Source organism: Aulonocara sp. 'chitande type north' Nkhata Bay, linkage group LG3 (assembly GCF_057382095.1).
Source record: "Aulonocara sp. 'chitande type north' Nkhata Bay isolate Kocher_YH1m ecotype deep benthic linkage group LG3, A_spYH_male_GT1.1, whole genome shotgun sequence".
Classification (NCBI taxonomy): domain Eukaryota; kingdom Metazoa; phylum Chordata; class Actinopteri; order Cichliformes; family Cichlidae; genus Aulonocara; species Aulonocara sp. 'chitande type north' Nkhata Bay.
The window spans coordinates 52,614,166-52,633,860 of record NC_141346.1 but is presented as its reverse complement, the minus strand read 5'-3'; the positions used below and the strand labels follow the sequence as shown (position 1 = coordinate 52,633,860).

The window sequence follows — 19,695 nt, the reverse complement described above, 5'->3', positions numbered from 1 at the left end:
ATCTAATGCTGATGCTAAATAAGTAATGTTTAATAATGCACTGCAACCTCATGTAAAAAGATCTAGCTACATTAGTAATTGCTTTTTGTACACAGATGGCAATTTGAATAATTCTATAATTTTATATACTGTGTTTAAAAAAAAAAGCTAAATTACACAAGATCATATGATCTTAATGTTGTTATTATTTAGATTTTAAGATGTTATCAACATGCCCTTCAAATACTTGCTACTGATAAGAGATAATGATGTGAGTTAATGATACTTAGCTTAGCTAAGGAGAAAAAAAATATTCAGCTTTAAATTTGAAGGAAGTTCCATTGAGTATTATAACACAAGTTTCAGACTGACCCAGTGGTTATTATCTAAGCCGGTTAGTGACACCAAGAATTTCCAATTTCCATAATTTGACGTGCAGCAGTCACATGAACTGTGAAGGTAAAGCAAACACAGGTTCGGTGTTAGAGAAGACATGAAAAACAAGAGCAGCGCCTTATTTTGCGTACTTGTTGTTCTCCTTTGCTGCTCACTTATGTCGGGTTGTGAGACATCGATTCTGCGCAGTTTACGACATTTTTACTCTCATATATTAAACTTTTAACTTAGAAATAAGTTCTATAAGTTGTCACTATTCACTCACTGCGTTTACTGTGAGCAATACAACGAGAGGTTAAGGCCGTCTTTTTTTAAGCATTTATTTTTAGGGTATTTTTAGTGTCCGATTTAGATATAGAAAACAGAAACTTGGTTTCGGTTTTCGACAAGCTAAAGGCGCTCGTTACAAAACACTCGTTCGCGCTACGCCCCGTCACTCTAGTGCAGCGGAAGCGCTTTCAGAATAAAACTAAACCCGTCACCCAATGGCAGCCCGGACTTATTGAGAGACACACCTTCCCACCAATCAGATTCTTACGTGCGCTTCTACCGCCAGCAGATATCTACTACTCATCTTTGGAGTTTCGACCTCGCTGTTGCACAGTTCACAATCAGTGAGTATGGTAGTTTTTGGTGTTGTTCTCCTGTCCTTTTCCTAAGGTGTCATCATTTTACTTTTACAGACTCACAATTGCAACGTCAGACATTTTCAGTTGTTAAAGTTATTTTTTATTTTGCTAGCCAGTTCGCGTTCGCGTGAGTGTCGGTAACGAATATTAGCTTGCTAACAGCAACCTGGCTAGCAGCTTAACAGCCAGGAAGTGCAAACACGAAACTTACTGAACTTAGGTTTTGCTGAAGTCCCCCGAATTTGACCGATTTAGGCTAACGCTGGTGGCTAATTTTAAATACGAATGCAATGAAAGCTAAATATGGGCGATGACGATAAATGGAGTCATCGCTTTACTGTGGTGGCCCTCCTCGCTCGACTCCATTACAAGCTTTCTATTTCCTCATAATGACGTTGTACATTCACTATTGGGACTCAGAAAGCTTTCTCTAAGCTCCCTTTTTGTAAAACCACTATGAACCGCGCCTTTATTCTGCCCCACCTCGCTTTTAAACATGTACAGCAACGACCTGTGTGGAGGGTGGGACCAGCAAGGAACCGAAAGTCAGTATGAGCTCGTGCGCTTGTTTAGGACCGCGGTCAAGTGAGCCTCACATGCGAAGTGACAGTCAAGCTAGCCGCACAGTCAGCCGCGCCTACGATGTTGTTGCACTTTTCTTACGGATATTACGGTACAGGTGCCGACAGGCTTAGAAACACAAGTCTTCTTATTCATTTTTCACTATTTCACAACTCATTCCACTTCTAGCTTTGAAATATTAGCTAATCATAAATTATAATTCTTACACTACACATTGAAAATAACAACAACAAAAAGTACAAATTCTGTAACAGTGCAGTGTTGTCAGAGTTATCTACCGGTTGCACCTGTTGCTCCACTCCCACAAGGCTGGTAAGCAAACTGAAGAGGGTTGACACTGACAACACTGTATTGGTTGGGTGTACTGAGGGTGGGCAGAAATCGGAGCACAGGAATCTGGTGAGGAACTTTTTTGAGTGGTCTGCATGAAATCACCTCTTCCATCTGAATGTCAGTAAGACAAAAAAGATGCTGGCTGACTTCTGAAGGAAAAAACTGGGACTATGCCCATCGACGACATGGTTGTGGAGGTCAAAACATTGGACAGCTACAGGTATTATGGGGTTCACCTGAATGACAGACTAGACTGGATGACATAGGTCACTGAAAAAACTGCTCTCCATCATGGACAATCCATTACACTTGCTCCATTTCACCCTTGTGAAGCAGCAGAGCTCCTTCTAACTGATCCAACATTTCAGCCCTGAAGAACACTTCAGGAAATCATTCCCAGTGTTCTCTCTGTAAAAGTGTACACTAACTTTTCAATATGGTATCTGTTTATGTTTAGTTTTCTGTCAAACCGTACAGTTCATTAGGAGGAAGAGTCAGGGTGACCTAGGGTTAGAATCCAGTGAAATATTTGTCACCTCATACGGGTTCCCTGTATTATCAGCTAAAAAATGAAATTATTCAAAGTACAGTACAGAAATTTCTCAGAAACCGTACAATTCAGAGAGCTGTGAGGCGGAAGAGTGAGGGTGATCCAGAGTAAGAATCCAGTGAAATATTTGCATCATCTGTAATAGTTTTCCTGTAATAAATGCTAAAAAAAAAAAAATACACAATATCAAAAATACCGTTTTGCAATTTTATTAAATTGGGGATAAGATCAAGTTGAATAGAAATGTACAGTATAGTGAGAAAATTGCAAATATTTCAAAACTCTTGATTAGACTCTTGTGTATATAAGCCAGTCGGCACCCGTACCGTAATATGTATAAGAAAAGTGCAACAACATTGTAGGTACGGCTGGTGGTGCAGCTTGCTTGACTGTCTCTTCGCATGTGAGGGCTCACTTGACTGCAGTCAGCAAAAGTCAATAACAGGGTCCCTGCACGACTCATCGTCACTTGATGTGACATCACGTGGACGTGGGGCTTTTTTCTGACAGACACCCTTTTCTTCTATGCCTTGCAAACACAGTTGCTTGGTGTAAATTGGGGGAAAAAAATCATAGTCTGGGTAAAAAATGCAGTCAACAAGGCAGCATTTGAGTTATTCTATTTCTTTCTCTCTATTTGTGTATTTATGAAAGTCTTAATAAACATATATATGAGTTAATCCCTCATACTGGAACACCAAATATTAGTTGCTTTTTTTTTTTTTTTTTTTTTTTTTTTGGAGCAGGCGCTCTGCTTGTTGGTCTTGTCAAGCCAGAATAACTTGTGGTTCCTTGTTTTGTTGCGTATGCAGTGAATCAGGGTGAAGTGTAAGAAAGTTGAAACAAAGCAAACAAACAGGGTTTATTGTCACTGAGGGGCACTGTCTGATGATTTACTGAATGAAGCAGAATTTTCTTTACACACAGAAGGCTGTTGGAAGCTGTCTAGCTTACTGCTGCCTTTTGTCTCCGCCCTCTGCTGTTGTGAGTGGCAGCACTTACAGAACATGTGTATGTCATGTTAGTTTGCTACCTGTTGTAGACGAGCGACACAGTCTTTATTTGCATTGGAAAAGTGACGTACATATATCCTTCTCAAGACTAGTGTTAACACCCTTTAAGGTGTTCTGCCACATTAATCATCAACCCATTTGTTTTGTTACTTCTGATTCCTAAAAAGCAAAAACACCCACCCAAACTCTTCAGTAAACGGTACTGTGTTGGAGATCAGGACAGAGGCTTATTTTATTCTATTGTGGATTCTGATGACACATCCTGTGTTTACCTTTTGTAGGTACTACACTGGAGCAACAATGGTAAAGATCTTTATCGGTAACCTCTCTCAGAACACTGAGAAGGATGAGATTGAAGCTCTGTTTACTCAGTACGGCACAGTAACAGAATGTGCCAAGTACAAAAACTATGCTTTTGTTCACATGGAAGACCGCAAATCTGCCACCAAAGCAATCCGTGAACTGCATCTTCATAAGCTGAATGGCAGACCCATCAACGTAGAGCCAAGCAGAAGCAAGAACCAGGGCCCCGTGAAGCTTCACGTGGCCAATGTGGAGAAGGGCTTTGACAAAGAGCTCCGTGACCTGTTTTTGGAGTATGGCAATGTCACGGAGTGCTCCATCGTCAAAAACTTTGCCTTTGTGCATATGCCTAATTCTGACGAGGCTATGGATGCCTTGCAGGGCCTGGATAATACAGAGTTTCAAGGTAAGCGTAAATGTTTGGGTCTATAAGGGGTTTTTCAGGGGTTCCTTACTTTTTAGATTTGAGGGACAATGTTTTTCTCTCTCGCAGGGAAACGCATACACGTTCAAATATCAAAAAGCAGACCGAGAGGGGAACCAGAGGAGGAGGAGTATCCACCTCCGCCTGTGAGAGGAGGCTATTTTCCTCCTCCCTTTCCAGGGGAGAGACCCGAGCCTCCCTACAGAGGCCGCATGTCCGCTTACCCTCCTCCTCCGCCCCCGCCACCTCCCCCTCCTCCGAGACGAGCAGCGTATCCTGATCGTGGCTATGGCGATCGAGAACCTTATGGGGTGGTCGATTTCTATGAGAAATACAGAGCCCGTCCTTACGCCCCGAACTTCGATGACAGGCGTCCCAGTGCCATCCCCCCTCCACCCCCTCCTCCCTCTGCATTGGTTAGGGAGCGTCTCGGAATGGGCTCTCTTGATCCGTATGAGCGGCGTCCACTGCCCGCTCCTGCAGGTTACATGGCGAGGGATCGAAGCCCTATCAGAAGAGCCCCCCCTCCGCCTGCTCCTGCAGCTGGTAATGGTTACTCCTACGAGCGTTCTCGATTGTCTCCGATGTCAAGGGCGCCAATGTACGCAGTTCCCCGTCCCCGGGAAGCCTACTCGGCGAGAGTGCCGCCGCCGCCACCACCACCGCCGCCGCCTCGCTATGCAGGCTATTAAGACACCTCGAGTGTAATACAAGGTGAGAACAAAGAGTGGATGCTTCATGAACTCATTAATCACATTGATAACAAGCAGAAATGACACGGAAACAAAAGTTATAATAGACATGAGAGCTGAATCCGTTAATTGAGGTAGAATCACGCTTTAAACCATCAGCCAAAACTCAAAATTTCCTTCAGGTTAATAATAAAGGAATTTAAACGGTGCTGCTAGAATCCTAAAATATTATTGCTTGAACTTCTCAGATCAGTGTTGCGCGAATCCTAAGTAAAACGCGCTCCTTGACATGTGTGGTGTGCTCTTTTTCCAGGTTTAGAATATGACAAGATCGTCGTCGTCTGCTGATGCACGTGGCGCTATATGCACCCCTCCCCCCTCCCATGTCTATGGCGGATTGCGTTGCGTTTGCTGAGACTTACTGGAAGATACTGTATTGCGGACAGCCCCGTATTTAAAAAATATACGATTTCTTTGTCTGCAGTTCTTCTGAGCTGATCATGCCTTTTTCTCCTCCTCTCTTTGTTTTCCTGTTAAAAGCTTTCAAAATGTTTTGCAGAATAGGTGCTTGGACTTCCAGTGTGACCAAAACTGGACACTCTGCTTTTCAATTTTTCTAAGTGGAAAATGTAATCTGGGAAACTGTGACCTATTTCTTCTTTTTAGAACAAGGGATTCATTTAGATACAAATACGTGTAGGCTTTGTAAGCAAAAATTGTTTATTTTAAGATTGTTGGTTGATTACAAAATGCTTATTGATCCAAGTTTTAAAGAAATTTCAGCATAGTAGTTCTTAAATACAACACCTGCTGTTGGAGGTTGTACAGCAATCTTTAAGATTTGCGACACATGTTAGCATGAAGTTTCAGTGTGGTTTTGTTCTTTTTACACTTTGTGTTCTTTTCATGCGACAGTAGACTCCTTAGCCACCATTTATGTATGATTTTTATTTACTTTACAGACTGCTTTTTTTGAAAGCTTTTTAATAAATGAATAAAACAAAAAAAAAACATTTTAACTGTGAAATTATTCCTCGTTGCGTTGGCCTCTTAGGACGAAAAACCAATTCGTCAGATAAGATTTAGCTTTCTTTACTCTTGAAACACTTTCAGTTTCACTCTTCAGTCCTGATATTATCAGCATGACACATGGTAGGTGTTTATTTTTTTTTTTAATCCTCAGCTCACTACTAGAAAACCTGCCAGACTGGTTTTCCATGTAAAGTGTGAAAAACTATAATGCTTATTAACCCCCTGCCCCTCTCCCCCCTTTTTGTGACACACCCGAGACTTACCACTGCCTTCTTGAAGTCTTGCCAGGTTAGACTGCAAAAAGAAACCAAAAGTTGATTTAACTTTAAAGCTCAAATCCAGCGCAGTTAATGAAGTACGGAAATGTCCACTCCCAAAAGTCGCAAAAAAATAGGCAACTTAAACTTCCGTTCCACTCTGTGGCTACACAAAGACTTTTTTAAAGCTGTGCACACCGGCTTCTCCGTGTTTTGAAGTCACATTTCGTCAGTCATCTCCCATTGCCTACCTTGGGTTTTTCATCAATGGCCCCATGCTTCTGTCCAAAGTTTATTTATTTGTATCATCCTTCATTTCATACATTTTAGTCATTTTTCTACTATTTCTAAATTAATATATGTAACACATGAAATGCGCGTGTGATATTCTTAGCCTGTGTGCTCTTTATAGGTTGTTAGATTCAGTGCAGGAGATGCCAGCTCATGGTAAGTCCTCAGAAGATGTCCAGCACCCAGATTAAAACAGGTACATGCTGCTTAAACTGTGGTATTGCAATAAATGATCACACTTTGTCTTCTTGGATTCATACTTTTTCTGCTGTTGCAGTTTTGAAAGTAAAAAAACAAACAAACCCTGGCACTTACAATAATGATAATAACTTTTAAAAAAATGCTGTGGTATTTTGTTTCAAAGCACTTTAATATTAATCTTAAAAGGTGCCATATAAATAACATTTTACTTAATAACATTTTAGCAACACTGTCTCTCTTTGTTAGACTTGATTCATGTAGATTGAAGGCTTGTTATGGAGTCTTTGAATCTGTGTCTTTGTTCACAGACGTGTCTTTCCTCTGGCACTTGCTCCGGGTCTAGAAGTGAATTCAAAGGGGATTACAAGCTGGGAAGGACCTGGTTAGAATGCAGTTTAAGGTAAAGGGACTCTTCTTCGATCAGTTCAATTTGTGAACCTTGTTTAAAGTGTCTGCTCTTACAGGGTATGGATTTTTGTCCCTCACTGAAAGTTTGAATGATTGGTTGATGAGTTGGAGTGAACATCATGGGCGATGGGACGGCTGTGTCGCTACATCTCTGCTTTGATTGGAGGGTAAAAAAAAAAAATGTGGGAAAGAGGGAAATACGACAACTAAGTGGTTTTCCTATTTCCCTCTTTTAAATGTAATTGAAAGTTATTGTATGTTGCAATTGACTACAAGGACCTACTTTTTGTCCTTTTTTTTTAACTCCCATTTTCTACCTTTTGAATTTTAGCTATTATGAAATAAACAATTTACATTTGAAAATGTTGTGATTTCTTTATTTCTATTTTTAAAAGTTAGCATCATACATCATACAGTACGTTAGGGTTATATGATAGTGAAGTTTTTAATTATCTTTTTTTAAGTTGCATAAATTCAACTGCTCCTAAGCAGCCAATCACATGGTAGCGACTCAATGCATTTACGCATGTAGAACTGGTTAACACAGCATGCTAGCATGGGTTGTTCTGATCTACTGGGATTTAAAACAAAACCTTTTTCCAGGCAACTATCTCTAGGGTGTAAGACATTAAAAAAACAAAAAAAAAACAAAAACCCAGTTCTTTGTATTATAAATAAATATTTTTGTTGGTGTCCAGTGTCAGACGAGAATTAAAGTATGCAGAAGAGAATCTCTGAATTCTCAACATGTTGAACTATAAAGCAGATGGGCCACAGTAGCAGAAGACCACACCAGGGGTCATAACAGGAAGCTCGGGCTGCATTTTGCACAGGCTCACCAAAGTATGACGATAAAAGACTGGAAAAATGTTGGCTAGTCTGATAATTCTTAATTTCTGCTGTAACCAAATATTGGTGTAAACATCATGAAAGTGTGGATCCACCCTGCCTCATGTCAAAGGTTCATGCTGCTTCTGATGCTGCGAGCATGTGGAGAATATTTCTTGGCACACTTTGGGCCCTTGAGTACCAAGTGAGAATTGCTTATATGCCACAGCTGCCCAAGTATTGTTGACCATCCATTTATGGTAGTAGCCATCTTCTGATGGCTGCTTGTAGCAGGATAACATTTCATGCCTCAAAGCTCAGATTATCTCAAACTGGTTTCTTGAACGTGACAGTGAGTTTGCTGTGCTCCAGTGGTTGTCAGTCATCAGGTCTCAGTCTATAAGGACACCGTTGGAATGTGGTGGAACCGGATTTTTACAGCATACATTTGCAGCAACTGTGTGATGCTATCGGTATGTCAATATGGACCAAAATGTCTGAATCTATGCCATAAAGAATTATGGTTCTGAAGGCAAAACTCATACTAGTAAGGTATATCTAATAAATTGTCAGATGACTATATATTTATGCCAAATCACAACAGCGGTTGCCTCAAGGAGCTTTATATTGTAAGGTCTACAATAACATGGAGAAAACCCCAACAATCAAACAACCGCTTAGTGACGGTGGGAAGGAAAAACTTTCCCTTTAACAGGAAGAAATCTCCAGCAGAACCAGGCTCAGGGACGGGGGCCATCTGAGATGTCTGGCTGGAGATGAGGAGAGGAAGAACTTTATAAAAAAGGAAAGTTTTAAGCCTAATCTTAAAAGTAGAGAGGGTATCTTCCCCTGAATCTAAACTGAGAGTTGGTTTCACAGAAAAGGGATCTTAAACCAGAAGGCTCTTCCTTCAATTTTACTTTTAAATATCCCAGGAACCACAAGAACCCAGCTATGTGACAGCAATGTGTTCTTTCGGGGCGTTATTATGAGATCTTTAAATGTCACATATCATTAATTACAAGTGGTTGGTTGATTTGAGCACAAAGCATCTATAAAAGTCAGACTTCAGCATATAAACTGACTTAGACTGATGCTGCTTTGGTTTCAGGCCGAGTGCAAAAGTGTAGTTTTTGAACTACAAAGTGTTATCTTCACCAGAGGGGTGTGGAACTGCCTGCAGCATTAAAACATACAGTCATCACATACTCCCTCCCCAAAAACCTAAAGCACAATGAGTCAGTGTGATTTTATTTGCACAATTCCACAGCTGTGCTTATTCAGCACTCACTAACATGATGTTATTTGTGAGAAACCAGCAACATGATGTTATTCATTTGTGAGAAACCAGACAGTTAAAGCAGAGGAGTGTTGAATCCAGGTTTTAAACAGATGTTTCCACTGAGTGAGGGGCAGAATGCATAGATGGATACTATAGTTGCCTAATCAATGAACAGTGAAACTGGAAGTGAGTTCATTGGATCTGCTAAAGAGCGAAGTATCATTTCCTCTAGTCCCTAAGTCACTTTCCCCTAAATCAAACAAATACTTGGAAATCGTGTGCGCTCATCCAAGAAGAATTTCTTTTTTAATACTTACATTTTGAATTGTTATTTCTTTACTTGTTATTCTTTATCTTCAGTCTTTTGTAGTGGACATCAAGTCTTATTTGATCACAGAATTATATTTTGTCTCATTTTTATGTGGATTTATGGCAAAGTTAAATTTTTAGTTTATTTCACGTGAATTACAACAGATCAATGAAACATATTGGAATACTGAAAACTGGTTAGGTCATGTCACCAGTGGCACTTCCATGATCATAGCTGGTATGACAGAGTGCTGAGTGAAGCATTTTCCTCAAACTGTTGAAGGGGGACAGACATTAGAGCTGGAAGGTGAAAGTTCAGGCCAGGGTTTGAGGAACTTGAAAGGGGCAGAATAACAACACCCAAAGTCCATTATGGAAGCTAAGGCTTTGAAGTTGTGGGATTTGGTTTCTTAGTTGCCATACAGGACACCAGCCAATGAAGGGAATCGTCTTTCCATGACAGCACTGTTTGAGAGAGTTCTCACCTCCCAGAGGACGTTCTTTCAGAGATATCAAGATCGTTACTTTGATGGGCTGCCTAATCTTGAAGAATCTGCCTCGATTCATAGCTACAACCAGAAACCTGTAAATTCAGATCTGAGGTTATCCACATACACAATGTTTTCATGCCTAATGCTATCTTCGTAGTTGAGGACATCCCTCTGGTTTGTGTGCTCTGACCTTTACGTTTCTCTGAAACTTGGATGCATCTTTTCTGTTTGACATAATTAGAGGACCAGCTGTCTTGGTAGTTGTGGGCAGATTTTTTCCTGTTTTCATGTTTCATGGTGAAAAACCATTTTCACCATTTCTGAATAATTTGAACTCACTTGATAAAGACAGGAGAGATACAGTTAAATGTACTTTTAGAACAGTAATTAAATAAATCAACAGGGGGAAGAAGAAATCTATTCATTCTGCTCAACTGATTTCTCCTGACAGTATATAGGACTCGTATAGATTGCATAAATGATGTTTTAAGTAGTGGTCTCACACAATTACGTCCTCCACAGAGCACAAAAATACATTGCTAGATATCATTTAGAGTATGTGAAACTCGTACAACTACCGCCTGCATGGCAGCGACAGTGTCCACATTCCAGACTAGGAATGCCTTTTTTCAACTCTATAAATGTGTGTTGTAGTGGCGGCACTCCGTCTCTATTTCACTCTTCTGTTTCACCTTTAGGAGTCAGTCCGGCAACATGCATTTGAAACGCGAGCTAGTCCAGGTACTTTTCTTGCAAAAAATATGTTTATTGAAACTTTTAATTTACATGGCAAGACTCGTTCAAAAACTGTGTTGCCTCCAGCTTATCCGACTCCCCAACTACGTAATTACAGTGTGCCAGAAGCCCAAAATACTAAAAAGCGCATTAGAATGTTGCACTTCTATATTCTATACATTTAACAAACAGTATTTTAAAATCAACTAGAATTATATTCTTAACATCAAACATGTATATTTCTCCTCTAATCATTTTACCAGTACCAATAAAATTAACCTTTAATTGGCTCTTACATGTGTTGTTTCTAGAATAGTGCTGTGTTTTCCCCTAAGCTGCCATGGTTGTGTGGAGATCTCATATTTCTACAGGCTTGAAAGGTTACCGCTTCATCTCAATGATTTCTAGAAAAACCTGTTTCTGTCTTCAATGCAAAGCCACACTTTTTTCATTCTTTGATTAATGATTGCCTTAGAGTAAAGGGTTCCACCAAAAAACAAAAACAAAATAATCAACATGCAGACAACTGTATTCCAGATAAACTGTTTATTTCTCAGTCATAACTTTCAAACTTTGCACTTTAACAGTATTTGCAAAATTAACAATGCAGCTTATGTAGACAGGATACGAAAAGGGTGCAAAATATTGATTTCACATATACAAAGAGGGATTTCTTGTCTAATGTAATAAATGCACTGAGCATTAAGTCGAGTAAATAACAACAAAAAAAGTCACACGTGAATAAGCAGTAATGGTTGGTTATGAATAACAAGGGAGAGTCTCATCACTCTCCTGGGGGCCAAAGGAGCTATCTTTGGGTGACAAACTAATCCTACTATCTGAGCATGTCTCCATGACTGGAGGAAGAGACATGGATGTCTGCTCGTTCCAGAGAGACGTGGATGTCTCTCTGGAAGGAGGTACTGCCAGCACCTCAAACTCTACCTCAAAGTTGGCCATGGCCTCACCAGACTCGCGGATGATCAGGATCTCATACTCTCCGAACCGGATCAGAGCTTTGTCTGGCAGATCCATTCTCTCCAGGTATCCCAGCGCTGAGGTGTTCACAGACAGTTTCCCCCTCTGGCTCAGATTCTGGATGATAAACAGCATCTCTGAGCTCTGGGGAATGTGGTAGGCGTAGAGCGCCAGCTGCTTACGGGACACCCGGGGATCAAGCAGGACGTAGGCACAGGCCTGGTCGTCACGGCCCATCCTGAGAGGGTCATCGGCAGCATGTCTTCTTCTGGTCCCCAGAGGAAGCCGATCATAAAAGTCGTTACAGCTCTGCTGAGGATGGTAAAGCTTGATTTGGAGGCAAGTCAGGAGGTCCTCCTCCGTCTCCATCGTCATAGACACATTCATTGTGAAACAATAACTCCAGATGAAAAAAAGAAGACAGCTGATAGTTAAAGAAAGGACAAAAAATAAAAACCAAACAACAAAATTAGTCATACAGTGAAAATAGACCATCTTATCTGTAAAGCAGGGTTAAATCGTATTGCATATAATCAACAAACATTGTTTTTTTAGATGCCTTACCTGAATGTGAAACTTTCTTAATTAAAGAACGAGGTTTTTATTCCATTCACGGGACAGAAAGAAACTGAGTTAGAAGAATCTAACGGTGCTGCTACTGCTGCGAAAACAGGAAGACTGATTGCTGCGCTTTGCAAGCTGTTGCCTTTTATTCAGCCAGTTTTCCTGTTGGTCCAACAGTGTTGCTTTCAAGTGCAAATCCGGAAATTTTACTCTCAGGTTGAATTAAATTTTGTGAATGCAACATAAAAGAAAGAAAAATACAAATTTTCATTCAAAAGCTGAAAAACATAGCATCCAAGAATTAGACACTACAATACACAGTACAGTTATTAAAGTAAAAGTATGTCCACTGTTAAATCAGGAGACTGGACAGTAATGGCGTTACGCAGATCTGAAATATTTATGTATGTTTGATTGCGAAGTCAATGCAAACAGTTTGCCACGTGAAATTAAAGAAAATGAAACAAAATGCTAATAAGAAAAATACTAATTCAACATAATTCACCGAAGTCTTTGTTACAATTTACATTCTTTTCCGCTGGTTTGCTGTACTGTGCGATTTTTAACGCGAGCACCTGAATGTAGCATTACAACACTGAAAATTCCATGATGACGCAACCCGGAGTAGACAGAAACGCTTTTAAAACTTCATTTGGAGCCGTGTATTATGATATCGCCTCTGTCAGTGCGCCCCAGGGTGGCTGTGGCTACAATGTAGCTTGCCATCACCAGTGTGTGAATGTGTGCGTGAATGGGTGGATGACTGGATATGTAAAGCGCTTTGGGGTCCTTAGGGACCAGTAAAGCGCTATATAAATACAGGCCATTTACCATTTACCATTTATTTACAATACTTTTTATGTAAACAAAGCAGAGAAATAAAATACAGACATGCAAACATAAAGAAGAAACAATTAGATGTGAAACAGAGGACATTAATGATGTTTTGTAAAAAAAATAAAAAATAAAAAAAGTAAATGAACCAAAAAAACAACAACATTTTTTTACAAGAGGATTGATCAACTAGTGATAATTTTTATGTTTTGCATATCTCGGCAGTCTTAACAAATTACTTATAGGGTTTTTTCAGAAGCAACAATGTTTTAAAATACAAAATGAGATGTGTTTCTTTAAACGCAGTATAACAGGGTAATCTGTTAAGGAATGTAATTTTATGTATGTCAAAATTTAGCTACTTATTTCAGAATGAAAAGTCGCTCTTCATTACTGGGGTGGCTGGGGTTAGTGAAAAATAATAATAATGTCATCAGAAGTGTCACAACCAGTTACTGTAAACAGACTCAACTAAAGACACTGCTTCCCACCCTGCGGTATTTACAACTATAACGGGAAGAAGCAACCTCGTAAAATAGACCGTTACACATTAACCAAGTACGTTTAAAACGTACTTAACTCTCTTTTCTTCACCATATAAATGTAGTTCTGAAATGTTACTGGTTAATAAATACGAAACGGGGTGACTTACAAAACATGGACAAAAGTGTACCGTAAGATAATGTAGGGTATTTATAACAAAGCACAGTGCTATAGCTAGTTTTTTTTATATTGTTATTATTTTTATTAGACATGCAAAGTAGAAAAATAGATATATTGTAGACTACTGGGTGTATAATATGTAACATTTAATGCGGATAAAAGTTGTAAAGTTGTAAAATTGTTGTTTTACCCGAAGACTTTAGATTACTGCGCACGCCCGGGCGGAGGGGGCGGTGCAGCTGGCTTTTTGTATGCCACAGGCAAGACACAACCGGAAGTTAGCAAAAGGAAACCTCTCGAAGGGGACTTCAATTCCTTTTTGTGAGCGCCGACTAAAAGGTAATGAAAATAGAAAATTTACGTCTTTATATAAATGCACTTGTGTGGCGCATAGGTATGTGTGGAGTACCCTGTTAACCTCGGTTCCTTTGTTCGCCCGCTAGCCTCGTTGCGCGAGAATATCGACTGCGCTGCTTTGTCTGTTAGCGTGGCTAACCGGGGCTAACAGGCTACACGAGCGGCGTTTAAACTCTGCTCATTTGTTCTTTTTGTAGACATATACAGATATGAAAGAAACGATTTATTGATAATAATGATTTAAAGTTGTTAAATTGTTGGTACTTGTGCCGCCGTGAACGACTCTAGGTTTTTACTATGCGCGGGCCTGTTAACAACGCTGCTGTTTTTATAGACTCAGAAAGGGTCAAACGTACTCTTCAATAGTATGTACTAAAAAAATTGTAACTATATGTTTTTCTCTCTCTTAACACTCTGCATTATCTCGAAACAGATTTGTAATCATGGTGAAGATTTTCGTGGGAAATCTGCCCAGAGCGACAAACGAGGATGAGATCAAGGCACTCTTTACCGAGTATGGCACTGTGACAGAATGTGCCATCATCAAAAACTTTGCCTTCGTCCACATGGACGACCGCAAGGCTGCCACCAAAGCCATCAAGAATCTGCACCTCTACAAGCTGCATGGCACGCCAATCAACGTGGAGGCCAGTCACGGAAAGAACCAGGGCTCAGTCAAACTGCATGTAGCAAATGTAGAGAAAGGATCTGATGATGAGCTGCGTGCTTTGTTCGAGGAGTACGGCACGGTCACAGAGTGTGCTGTTGTTAAGAATTTTGCTTTTGTACACATGTCCAACTCTGACGAGGCCATGGATGCCATCAAGGGACTGGACAACACAGAATTTCAAGGTAAGAGAGATTACCAACATTTATAAGGAGGTCAAGAAGAAACCTTAAAGTGTTGCCTTATTATAAACCAGCCCACATAACCTGTGTTTTTACTTTTTATTTTTTAATGTAGGCAAACGCATCCATGTCCAGATTTCCAAGAGTCGTCCCAGACATGAAGAACGGGATGATTACCCCCCTCCTCCCCCAGACAGGGGTGGCTATTGGCCCCCACGCTATCCAGGAGAGTGGCCCGAGCCTCCTCCACCTGGCTACATGAGGGGTCGTCTTAGCCACATACCCCCAGGTTACCCTGCCCCTCCTCTGCCTCCCCCTCCCCCTAGACGAGCAGTTTATCCAGATCGCCCTTACGATGCTGAGAGGGACAGATATGGCGTGGTAGATTACTATGAGAAGTATCGAGCCCGTCCGTATGGCATGGCCACCTACGACGACCAGCGTCCCGGCGTGCCTCCTCCTCCCCCTCCCCCGTCAGCCGTCGTCCGAGACCGTCTTCCGAACTCGTCGCTCGACCCATATGAGCGTCGGCCCCTTCCTCCACCTCCTCCGTCCTCATACTACGCCCGAGATCGAAGTCCGCTTAGGAGACCGCCTACCACACCAGTGCCCCCTGCCAGTAACGGCTACTCCTATGATCGCTCTGCATACGGAGTTCCACGTGCAAGGGACCCCTACGCAGATCGGCTGCCTCCGCCACCGCCTGCACGCTACGCTTATTAAGCAAGGGCGGCGCATTTTGAAGGTGAGGATAGGTCTGAGGTAGACTGGTGTTGCTCTTTCCTAAAACAGCGTTCCTGTAACGGCAGAGGCAGCCGGGGATTTGAAAAGCATGCGTACAAGGTGCTGTTCCACAAGTAAATTCGTTGGTAATGCACGTCGATCCATTTAACATGGCTTTTCAGATAACAAAATAGTACTAAGTGTGTTATAATACGACAAAGATGCACTGTTGAGGATGGAATCTCTGAATTTCGGGAAAAACAAGTCGAATTAGAAATTAACCTGGAAAAACGTCCTGTATTCAAGAGTTGCAGATCGTTCATTTCTGTCATTTGCTCTTTTTTTCAGGATTGTCGTCCGACTGCGTCGCCGCTCGGCGCCTCCTGATGCACGTGACTCTATCCTCTCCCTGTCAGTGGCTGAGCGCGTAACGTTCCCCTGCGATGCTGACAGGAGGAACCGAATAGCCGACGTCCACGTCTCTTTCTGTTTTTATTACTTTGAGGCAATTTTTACACTCGTATTTTTCCTCCTGGTTGTTTTAATATGTAATTGTGCTGTAGTACTTTTACTGCTTGCCGTCTGGAGTAGGTGTTTATTTTTTATTTTATTTTTTTTGTACTTTTTCGTTTGAGTAATACTGATGTTGTTTGTGACCTTAGAGAAGCTGAATGAGTTCAGCAACAGTTTCTAGGCGATACTTGTGACTGTAGATTTAACTGAACTTAACTTTGTTTGGTATAAAATCTAATCTGCACGTTGACTCCATCATGTAAAACTTTTACACCGCACAACAAACCGCTGTGAAAAACTTAAACTGCTCAAATGTAGGAGTTCGATGCATGCAGGAAGTAACTGTTAACTTACAGAAAATAAATGTCAATCGGAAGCCTCCTCAGAGCGTTTATATGTGCATTGTCAAACACTTCTAATTAACCTGATTCAAATATTGTTGTAGGGTCACCGGAAATATCATTATTTTAAAAGTTATCCGTTTGTTAGCGATGAAATACCGTGAGACAAGCTTGTTAAAATCGTCACGCTGATTAAAAAAAACACGCCCAAACTTTCCTCACTGGTCTTGTCTGAAATGCTGCAGCTTTTATTCCTCAGCAGGGCGTCTGATGTCTTTCCTCAGTGCCAAAGTTGAAGGCAAGTAAAGAAAAGCTAGCGAGCTAGCGCTCTCTAAACCTACTGAACCCACACTGGTTTTGATAGGTGAGACTGGTTTACCTTGAGTCATATTGGGGAGGGGGAGGGGGGTATTACCTCAACAACTTCTGGACACCTTCGCAGTGAAAAGGTAAGTGACAGGTTACTGGATTGGAAAGAATGCTGATGTAGTGCTGAAACACATTCCACATTTGTATGATTCTTTTAGGTGAATTATTACTTTCATTCAATAGTTTTTTTGTAGTAGCCAGAAAAAAGTTGGGGATTTCTTTAGGCTCTTTATGCCAAAAAAGTCCTGAAAGTACCAAAGGTAGATACAGGGAACATGAATAAGAGAAAACCATCAGGTGTGGTCAGTTATTTAGTGATGGAATGATCGACTCTTACGCATCTTTTGGGGAAAAACATCATCATGCTGGAAAATCTTACACAAATGTCTTAAGCTAGATTGAACAGGTGAAGGAAAGTTGAGAACAAACGTTAACTCAGTTTGGTTTTGTGGAGTCTGTTAAGGCCCTTGTGCTTCTCTGAAGGTTAAATGAACTTCCACTGTCATCTGTGGTTTCTATAGCTATCCGGTGTGTGTAATAGTTTCACCACTTTGTGAAAACCTGGCATGTGAGTGTAATTGTTGGTTAGTACGCCTGCTTCGGTGTAGACCACAGGCGTTGAACTCCAGGCCTTGAGGGCGGCAGATTTAAATGGCTAAATTACCTCTTCAAAATGTCAGGTATGTTGACCCAAGATGTTATCTAAAATCTGCAGGACACTGGCCCTCGAGGCCTGGAGTTCGACACCCATGGTGTAGACCGTTTAGGGCAGGGGTCTCAAACTCCAGGCCTCGAGGGCCAGTATCCTGCTTGTTTGTGAGATATCCCTGCACTACCTGCTGTTGATTACCTGGATCAGGTGTGCTTTGCCAATAAGAAGCTACAAGGGCTGGTTAGTTTGAAAAGAAGCAGGATCGTGGCCCTCGAGGTCTGGAGTTCGACACCTGTGGTTTAGGGATTCGTAACCCACTTCCACTTAGGTAGTATGGATCAGCACTCAGTATATCTCACCCTCCACTCCAATGAGTAAACAGTGCTAGTGTGGATTTGGGCCATGGGCTGGCAGTTGAAAGAACGGGTCATTTTTAAGTAATCAGACATCTGTCACATTCTCTAATGTTGAATCACAGCATGGAGAAGAACTCGACTGTCGTCTGCCTGTCTGCAGTTTGCTAATGATGATAGGGACAAGTGAGAGAGCAGCTGGGGCAGGGGGCAGTGGGGTTAAATAAGAACAGTGGTGCTTTGGTTTGTGTCATTCCATCGCTCATAGATGGCTAATACTGGATCACTTATTTATTTGGGTTCTCTCTTATCTATTTTAGGGAAATCTGAGGTTCAGAGGTGTTAGCTAGTCTGCAAAACTGTCCGGCTGTTCTTTATGTACACTGTACAGACTGTGAGCGGTACGCTTTGCTGCTGACAGATTGGATGCCAGCTGTAGGGTTTCAAATGCATCTGAATTTTAAAAAAATGATGGCAGCTTTTAGGGAAAGTCGAGGTCTTTTTAAAATTGGAAATTTGAATAATTTATTTTTACAGTTTTTTCTTTTTGATTGAATGAATGTGAAGGATTTACCACAGAACACTACATTTGGACTTGAAGATGTGATATTTCTATATATGATAAATATAGATTTTAAACCCTTGTAAACATGAAGTTGGTTAAGTGTGTGGGAATTTCACAGTAATAATTTCTTTAATGTATTGTTAGTTTTTGGATTTTTGCAAATATCAATAAAATATTTAAAAACAACAACATGGACTCTGTTAACTTACATGCTGTGTGTCTAGTTACTTGGCTGGTTGCCATTTGAGTCACTGTTTTCACTGCATTGTTTTAGTTCTGTTTGCTACTGCACATTGGCCCTGTCCAAATTTATTTGTCTTCAAACACGTGCACAAGAAGCAATTTCTTAACATCCTGGTTTTTAACTGGACAGTAGCAGAGCTATGATACCTCATGGGAAGAGCTCTTTGCTCAATTTTATATGGGAAAGTAAATCTAACATAGATTTTATACTACAAAACTAAATTCAGGCTTTTTGTCATGGAATGGGGAAACACTTTTTTTCTGTCCCATAACCAAAATCAGTTAAAAATAAGGATTTCAATTTTGCTATAAAAAATTACACTTTAGGACAGTTTGTGTACATTAATTCCTACTTTTGATATAAATAAGTGCACAACTAACTTCATGTGGCAGGATTGGGTGTAAATTGATCCGTTTAAAAAGTTGTTTCACTATGCCAGCAAACCTTAGTGGGTGATGTTTGCTGTCAGGACAAGGCTTTAGGTTACCATTAACCCTTTCAGCAACAATATTAATATTTTAGTGAGCATTTCTGGCAAAGTTCCTGAAGGCAAACTTATGTTGTGTGATGTTATGTATAGTAAGTGTTCAGAGCAGTAACAGCGTCCTGATACTTCCCCATCTTGACTAATAAATTCCAAACAGCGGTAAAACAATATCTGCAGAAAGTTGCAATGAGACAATAAATACTCTTCTATCACCAGAGTGTGGAAGCTGCATTCAATAGTCACTGAGTAACCAGAAACTTCAAACTCATCAGAGGATGTTTCCCTGTTGTAAACCTGACACAAGTGACGCAGTGATGGGGAGAAAGAGCCCTCCAACTTGGTCTTAATCATATTGTGTATTTAGGTTTGATTCTTATTAATTTAACTCCTCATCTTAATGAAGTTAAGGTATTTTTAAAAACATATAATGCTGTATAGAGCAGCATAGTACATATATATCTTAAAAAG

The 19,695-nt window shown here is 40.6% G+C and overlaps 3 protein-coding genes across 5 annotated transcripts; 2 read left to right on the top strand and 1 right to left on the bottom strand.

Annotated features, from left to right (window-relative positions):
• Positions 1-911: 911 nt before the first annotated feature.
• Positions 912-7,447, top strand: LOC147336174 (RNA-binding protein 4.1-like). 3 transcript variants are annotated; one of them, XR_015128214.1, is made up of 5 exons: positions 912-989; positions 3,764-4,191; positions 4,279-4,923; positions 6,991-7,082; positions 7,147-7,447. XR_015128214.1 is itself a non-coding variant. In XM_086285220.1 (4 exons), the coding sequence occupies exons 2-3, from the start codon at positions 3,783-3,785 to the stop codon at positions 4,899-4,901; spliced, it is 1,032 nt and encodes a 343-aa protein (XP_086141346.1). In that variant the 5' UTR covers positions 912-989; positions 3,764-3,782; the 3' UTR covers positions 4,902-4,923; positions 6,991-7,447. The 3 variants fall into 3 exon arrangements, 2 of the variants coding, with proteins under 2 accessions (XP_086141346.1, XP_086141344.1); XM_086285220.1 differs by having other exon boundaries at positions 6,991-7,447; XM_086285218.1 differs by lacking the exons at positions 6,991-7,082; positions 7,147-7,447 and adding an exon at positions 5,215-5,912.
• Positions 7,448-11,273: 3,826 nt separating this feature from the next.
• Positions 11,274-12,440, bottom strand: LOC147336173 (TRAF-interacting protein with FHA domain-containing protein A-like). Its single transcript, XM_086285212.1, has 2 exons — positions 12,278-12,440; positions 11,274-12,137 (listed from the first exon to the last, which is right to left on the bottom strand). The coding sequence occupies exon 2, from the start codon at positions 12,098-12,100 to the stop codon at positions 11,495-11,497; it is 606 nt and encodes a 201-aa protein (XP_086141338.1). The 5' UTR covers positions 12,101-12,137; positions 12,278-12,440; the 3' UTR covers positions 11,274-11,494.
• A 1,534-nt stretch (positions 12,441-13,974) lies between these two features.
• On the top strand, positions 13,975-18,685 carry LOC147336172 (RNA-binding protein 4.1-like). Its single transcript, XM_086285206.1, has 4 exons — positions 13,975-14,113; positions 14,565-14,983; positions 15,096-15,725; positions 16,052-18,685. Exons 2-3 carry the CDS (start codon positions 14,575-14,577, stop codon positions 15,701-15,703), a joined length of 1,017 nt encoding a protein of 338 aa, XP_086141332.1. The 5' UTR covers positions 13,975-14,113; positions 14,565-14,574; the 3' UTR covers positions 15,704-15,725; positions 16,052-18,685.
• The last annotated feature ends 1,010 nt before the right edge of the window (positions 18,686-19,695 follow it).

What these genes read in the sequence shown, in the direction of transcription:
- LOC147336174 (XM_086285220.1), top strand. Translation starts at nt 3,783, where the DNA reads ATGGTAAAGATCTTTATCGGTAACCTCTCTCAGAACACTGAGAAGGAT. An exon ending in GGATAATACAGAGTTTCAAG is followed by an intron (nt 4,192 to 4,278) that starts GTAAGCGTAAAT and finishes TCTCTCTCGCAG; the next exon opens with GGAAACGCATACACGTTCAA.
- LOC147336173 (XM_086285212.1), bottom strand. Translation starts at nt 12,100, where the DNA reads ATGAATGTGTCTATGACGATGGAGACGGAGGAGGACCTCCTGACTTGC.
- LOC147336172 (XM_086285206.1), top strand. Translation starts at nt 14,575, where the DNA reads ATGGTGAAGATTTTCGTGGGAAATCTGCCCAGAGCGACAAACGAGGAT. An exon ending in GGACAACACAGAATTTCAAG is followed by an intron (nt 14,984 to 15,095) that starts GTAAGAGAGATT and finishes TTTTTAATGTAG; the next exon opens with GCAAACGCATCCATGTCCAG.